The 7008-nt window shown below is 36.9% G+C and overlaps 1 protein-coding gene across 1 annotated transcript; it reads right to left on the bottom strand.

The window, feature by feature from the left end:
• Positions 1-4244: 4244 nt before the first annotated feature.
• LOC121747425 (3-ketoacyl-CoA synthase 5-like) lies at positions 4245-5997 on the bottom strand. The gene has a single exon (XM_042141458.1). The coding sequence runs from the start codon at positions 5873-5875 to the stop codon at positions 4373-4375; it is 1503 nt and encodes a 500-aa protein (XP_041997392.1). The 5' UTR covers positions 5876-5997; the 3' UTR covers positions 4245-4372.
• Between the last annotated feature and the right edge of the window lie 1011 nt (positions 5998-7008).

Below are 7008 nucleotides of genomic sequence, written 5' to 3'. Positions count from 1 at the left end.
TGTGTGTTACTTCACTGAAAAACAGCATAAAATACCTTCTGAAATGGCACTTCAACGTGCCATTAAATATCGTCTAAAGCTACACTAACATAATACAAGTGATAATTTACAAAATACCCCTATAAATATTAATAATTACAATAATTCTTATAATTGTTTGTAATGTACATTATAGCCCACAAATTTCTGTAATTTACATATTCATCCTTATTTTATTTATAAATTATAATTTTCTTTAAATTATATAAGTACATAATACATTTTTTATTCCAAAGAACAAAATCATTCAACAAAACTTCATAAAGAACTCATACGTCAAATTTGAACATACAAAAATGTAAAATATCTAATCATAGATCTTATTTTGACTAACTTTGTAAAAAATCTAATGGAACTGTCACTGGATGTATGAGAGAAGACATAATTTGAGGTCTTGATTGCTTGCTTATCAGTGGCTCGATCATTGCAGTGCATGTCATCCAACACTAATGCATAAGGGCCGTTGCTCATTATCACTGACACTCGATGCTGCAATTAATAAAATAAGTTAATAATCATATACACGTTCGATTCAAACATAATCATATGCATCATATACTATAACTCAATCTGCCACGTAGAGAGACGCGCAAGGGAATTAAAAGCTACGGTGTTGAAGCGGTGGGGATGGGTAGGCCGATTTTCAGTTACATTCATAAGAAGTGGCAGTCTAGTCTGATTATTGCTTCTTCATATTCTTCTTATTATCATTGGTTGCCTGGAATGCAATAGTCAATGAAGAACCATTTGAAAAAGAAACTACGAGAATGCATCATAACATCAAAGATGCAAAATTAGTCTCTGCTCGTACTTTAGTGTAATTGAGAAACTAACAAATAGAAACATGATAAATAAACTTTCTAAATTTTACTAATTTATGGTCAAGATATAATATATTACCTCAAACGATGAGGTATAGGTCTATCATCTTTGATAGAGTCATCAATTTCAGTTGCCTTCTCGACATTTCTCCTGAATACATCATATTTTCACTGCATATAGAGTGTAATTAAATATGTAGCCATTAGAAGTAAAGTTTGCCAATCAACAATATAGTTCATGTAGAACAAAGTCAGCTGTAGAAGCTAATACAATATTCACTAGAGCCACGAAGTGGTACTACAACAAAGCTTGCTTCGAAGATTCTCAATTGGGTTATCTATATTTGTAAAGTCTAATACAAATTGAATCCATCTTCAATAGATATAAAACTAGTAACAAGTTAAATTTTCAGGCTCATTATGTTAAAAAGAAACATCATCAAATTCCAGAAAGTGCAATAGAAAACGAACCAAATAAAGCAACTTCATGGGTAAGATTTGGATCTATGCATTTCAGATACCAAACAGAACCATTAATAGTTCACAGTCCTTAGCATGTCAAACACACTTCTAAAATTTGACACCAAAAACAAAATTCATGAAAAGTAAATTAACCAAATATAATAACCTTGTCTATGTAAGTCTCACTGATATTGGAAGGGTTTAATCCTTAGTCCTTTCCAAACTCATATTGAACTAGATGAACCACATACACAAAAACACCATAAAAATATACTCAGTTAAATTAAATACGAGGAATAAAAGAAGAAGATTAAAGATTGAGCTTAATCCAAATGAGCATATTTATCATAAATTAACCATCTACCAAAGTCAACAATTACACTGCAATATTCAAACAGAGACTAAACTCAGGTAAACAATGTCAATTACTATTAAACAACAGCCATAGTCACAATAAGAAAACTTGCAAAAGAATAAAAAGAAAGTAAGAAACAAATTACTCTCCCAATTAATGAGGTTTAATCCTTAGAGATAACTTCGACCTCACAATTTTTCAACATTTGTAGACAATTTACCTCATCCAAATGCTCCATAAACATGTCCAACTAAATAATTTATACAACTCCAAGTCCAATTAGATCTAACAGTCTTTAGAAACTTAACCTGCACCAAAATCATCCAATTTTTTAACTTGAAATTGCAACCTAACTAAAATTCTAAATGAGAACTTCAAAATAAAGGCACCAAGATCTAGAATAAGGAAATGATAATTTTTAGGAGCGTTGTATACAGTGAGAGAATAACGAAGTGAATTCGAGGGTCGTAGTATTTCGCCTTGTTTGGCTACAATATTCACATAAGAATCGAACAGTTGAAAAATATCAATTACACCACAAAAATTAGAGAACTAAAGATAAGCTCTATAAATACCTGTAGATAGAAGATGTCATTCTTGACTACACCAACATACACTTCTCACCGTTGTAGATTTATTCGAGTCTTCCATGCTTCTTCGATTTTTTTCCCGATGAGAGAACGCTAGGAGGAAAATGGTTTGTAGGGTAAAGGTGATGGGATTAGTGGTAAAGTCGTGGGTAAGTTACAATAATAGATCTGCATTTTTTATTGTTATTTTATATTATTATTAACTTTTAGTGTGAATTTCGAAATATAATGAATTAAGGTTTTAGTGGGAAAGTTTCCGACTCTTCTTATTAATTTGACAAAGTCTAAAAGTGTAAGGAAAGAAGCTTTACTATGGCATCTATTTGAATGCGTAGCATTAATATATGGTAGGAGTGCAGCAACATACTAATGTAATGACAAATGATTTATGCTGACACCTTTTTAAAAAGTGTCGGAAATAAAACGTAGTGAAAGGCCATATTTTTAGTAGTGTTTCCTAAGCCTTTTGGCTTTTCACTCCCAAGGTAACCTCCAAAATGTTTATAAGGTGCCTTAATGCCGAGACTCTTCATATAGGTACTCCTATCCTATAAATAGGTGGAGTTTTGAGAGATGATAAACACAAACAACAAACATTCTATCTTTTCTCTCAAGGTCTCGACATCATAGTGTGCATCTTAGGAGCATTGTCTAGCTCGATTCTCGGAACTCCATCAAGTTCGCCGGTGCCTGGCGGGTTTGAGGTGCTTCTACACGCTAGGAGGAAGTGGTAGAGTGCTTGGCGGGTTTGGGGGCAATACGTCATTCCGTGAGCACTAGCCGGGGCGTAATTTGTCTTGCGGAAAGAGGGTTTTCCTCGACTCGACTTATAAATTTGGTTTGCTTTATTTCCGTTGTAATTTTCATTCATCTTTTGTTGCAAGTTTCCTTTCGATTGTAATAGTCAGAGTACCGCATGTACACGGCTCGGGAATTTCTTCCCACTATTTCTAACAATATATTTTTTTAGACCGGACCATCTATCTTTTCAAGAACTTAATTTGTCATATTGACATATACGAGGTACATATATGGTCAAACACGCAACATCTAACTATATATATATATATATATATATATATATATATATATATATATATATATATATATGCATGTATAATATGAGTAGAATCATACTCCCTCCGTCCCGCACTACTCGCACTTTTCCTTTTGGATACGGAGATTAAGGAATGAGTGATAGACAAAGTCAACAATTACGGTTGTAGGTATAAATTGTTACTAAAAATGGAAAGAGTGCAAATAACTTGGGACGCCTAGAAAAGAAATAAGTGCAAGTAGTGCGGGACGGATGGAGTATAATTTTTTTTCCATAAATGGAATTTAATTAACTACGAAAATAAACAAATACATTATCATAAAAGTTGCATTATTGTATACATAAAGGCAATGATATATACACTTGGAATTCCCCCATAATAGAAAAATGAAAGCACAATTAAATTGAAGGACATAATAGAATGCATATGCAGTGCCTTAAATATGGTGTCGGCAGATAGAGTCGGAGATGACAGAAACGCATAATTATGAAGGAGGAAGTGGTAGAGTGCTTGCATCTACTTCTCCAACTACACTTTTCCTCCATCTCCTTTAATGCCTTCATCTCTTCCCTTCACCTTCACACATATACATATTTCATTTACTCACCAGATAATCATGTCTCGTTTAAACCCTAGTCTCATTACAAAAACATGAATGTAGCACCAAGATAAATAACTTATCTATCTTCAAGTTTTATGATAAAAAAAATGAATAAAAATAGCAAGTGGAGAAACATAACATAAATAAGGTAGTGAAAAAAAAAAAAAAAAAAAAGAAGGTAGTGCCCCATTTGCTACTGACAGAGGCCGAAGTGTGTTAGGTCGCTCTAGTTAAAGCCCAGGACCACAGCATTTATAATTTGCATTTCAATTTCTTGTACTATGATTTTCCTAATTCAATTAAAATCCAAAACCATCATACCAAAAGCATCAATTTCATTAGAAATACATAAATCCGGAAACATCAATAATGGAAACCATATCCGTGAACAAATTAAATCCACCAAACATAGGCCACTAAATATAATTAATTTCATAATTGAAAAACTAAATTTTAATCACTTCTGGAATGTAAACCGGATATTTATGAATGCAATCGGCCCACGGCCCATCCATCGGCGCCTTGATCGTCCGGTTACATTTCCAAACCGCGCTGTTGCACTTAAATCCACTCCCAAATGCGATCTGCCAAACCCTATCCCCTTTCTTCATCCTCCCCTTTGATTCAATGTAGCTCAATTCGTACCACAGCGATGACGACGAAGTGTTTCCGAATCTATGCAGCGTCATCCTCGACGCCTCCACCTGCTCGTTTGTCAGGCGGAGGCTCTTCTGCAGCTCGTCGATCACCGCCCTTCCGCCGGCGTGGATGCAGAAATGCTCAAACGCCTGCTTGAAATCCGGAATGTATGGCTTCGATTTCGAATTGAAGAATTTTCTCCTGATTAAGGAGAATGCGAAGAGTAATTGCTCCGATGCGGGGAGGACGAGCGGCCCGATCGTGGTTATGTTCGATTTCAGAGCTTCGCCAGCGATCGTCATCAGATCTATGTTCAGTTTGATTCCGATGTGTCCTTCCGGATCCTCCTCCTGCGCCACGCATCCGTACGCTCTGTCGTCGGCGCCTTTGTGCGTCCTCACCACATGCGCAAGGCGGTACTTCGCGCGGCGGCGATCGGCGCTGCGGTTGGACAGAAGGATGGCGGCGCCTCCCATTCTGAAGAGGCAATTTGGGAGGAGCATTGCTCTCTCCTTCCCTAGGTAGCTGTTTGGGGTGAGTATCTCAGTGCTGATCACAACCGCGTTGGAATTCGGATAGCGCTGGAGCAGATCCTTGGCCAGATCTACCGAGATCAAGCCGGCGCTGCACCCCATCCCGGAGAGATTGAAGCTCTTGATGTTGCTCCTCATTTTGTACTTGTTTATCACCATTGCCGTGAGAGACGGCGTCGGCGAGAAAAGACTGCAATTGAGCACCAAAATATCGACATCTTTGGGCTTGAGGCCGGTTTTTTGGAAGAGCGAATCCATAGCCGAGAAGATAACTAGCTCGGCTTCCTCCCTCGCGAGCTGCATAGTCGGGCGCGGTGGAATGAAATGCATCGCCGGAGGAATGCAGGTTTCCTCCCCGAGGCCGGAGCGTTGGAGGATTTTCATCTGAAAATGGACGGATTTGGGCTCATCGGCGAGGACGATGCGGGCGTGCTCCATGAAGCCGCCGAAGGAGACGCGGAAGCTGCGGGGGGGCTTGAAGAGGGCGTAGTCGACGAGGTAGATGGGGCGGGGGCGGGACATGAGGAAGAAGGTGAGGGTGTAGATGATGAGGAAGAAGGAGCATAAAATGTGGAGCGATGTGAATTGCATGGAGTTCCATAGGTGGATTAGGTCATGAGGGTTGCTATGGATGAGTTCTAGGGTTAGGGCGACGATGACGGGGACGAGGAGGAACACCAGGAAGTTGTTCACTAGGTATTGGTAGCCCAATTTCACGTACTTGAGCTTCACGGACTGCGAAAAGTCCGGGAGGGGCGGCGGCGGCGGCTCAGCCATGGCGATAAGAAGGGGGAGAGGTTTTTATGGATTTTGGGGTGAATTGGGTGTGGTGAAGGACGAGGACATTTATAGAGATTGTTGCACCGATGGTTGAAATAGTTGGAAGAGTTTTAGTATCAATTTTGTTAGTTCGGATTATAAAGGATAGTTATTTTCTTTTATTTCGAGTTTGGTTGAGTATTTATGGTTGATTTCTTGTTGGTGAAAAGTGTTTTTGTATTTGTTTTTTACATGGATTTGTTAAGTTTTATTGGTTTATTCACTTGGTTGTAGAAAAAAATAAAAAATAAATATTAAAGATATTATTTTAATAATATTTAATGTAAAAATAAACATCATTATTATACGCTATATGACATTAGGAAATAAATCTACGTGATCACGAAGAGTAAAAACAAATATGTTTACTAGTAATTCCTAGGATTTCATTTAGGCCTAAATAATTAGATCACCATCGTCCGATGTTCGATCCATTCAAGCTTCACACTTCAATATTAAGCCAAAATTAATAAATAATAACAGAGATTTATGTTTAGCTTCACACTTCAACATGCTGAACCAAAATTGATAGTTGTACTATAATTTATTAACAGAGATTGATGTTTTAAAATAATGGGATATTGGCACCTAATATCAAGAAACTTTTAAAAAGTTAGATTTTTCCCACGAACTTTGAAATTGGCAAATAATATCACGAATTTTACCCCGAGTTTGTTATTTTCCACCAGTGAAAAAATTCTGGCTATATTAATAGATTGAAGAACAAATTTGGAGGGTGTGCTTCAAGAAAAACTATTCTCAAATATTGAAAATCTTGAAACTCTCGAAGTTGTTGTCGAGAAATTATGAAAAAAATCTGTATCATGATATTGTTTGCCGTAATTTTTTCATTGGTGGGAAATGACAAACTCGAGGTAAAGTTCGTGATATTATTTGTCAGTTTCAAAGTACGTGAGAAAAATCCAGCTTTTTGAAAATTTCATGATATTAGATTCCAATATCCCTAAAATAATTATATCCTGATTATTGAATATCAACTATACGAATTAAGTATTAAGTTCGCTCGCATGACTAGACCTGGATCTGGAGTTGACGACGGTCTTAGACTTAGAGTGTTTAAGTAATTTCAA

This window comes from Salvia splendens, chromosome 9, assembly GCF_004379255.2.
Source record: "Salvia splendens isolate huo1 chromosome 9, SspV2, whole genome shotgun sequence".
NCBI lineage: Eukaryota > Viridiplantae > Streptophyta > Magnoliopsida > Lamiales > Lamiaceae > Salvia > Salvia splendens.
Note: the sequence above shows the minus strand (reverse complement) of the source record. Positions and strands in the feature narration are given on the sequence as shown.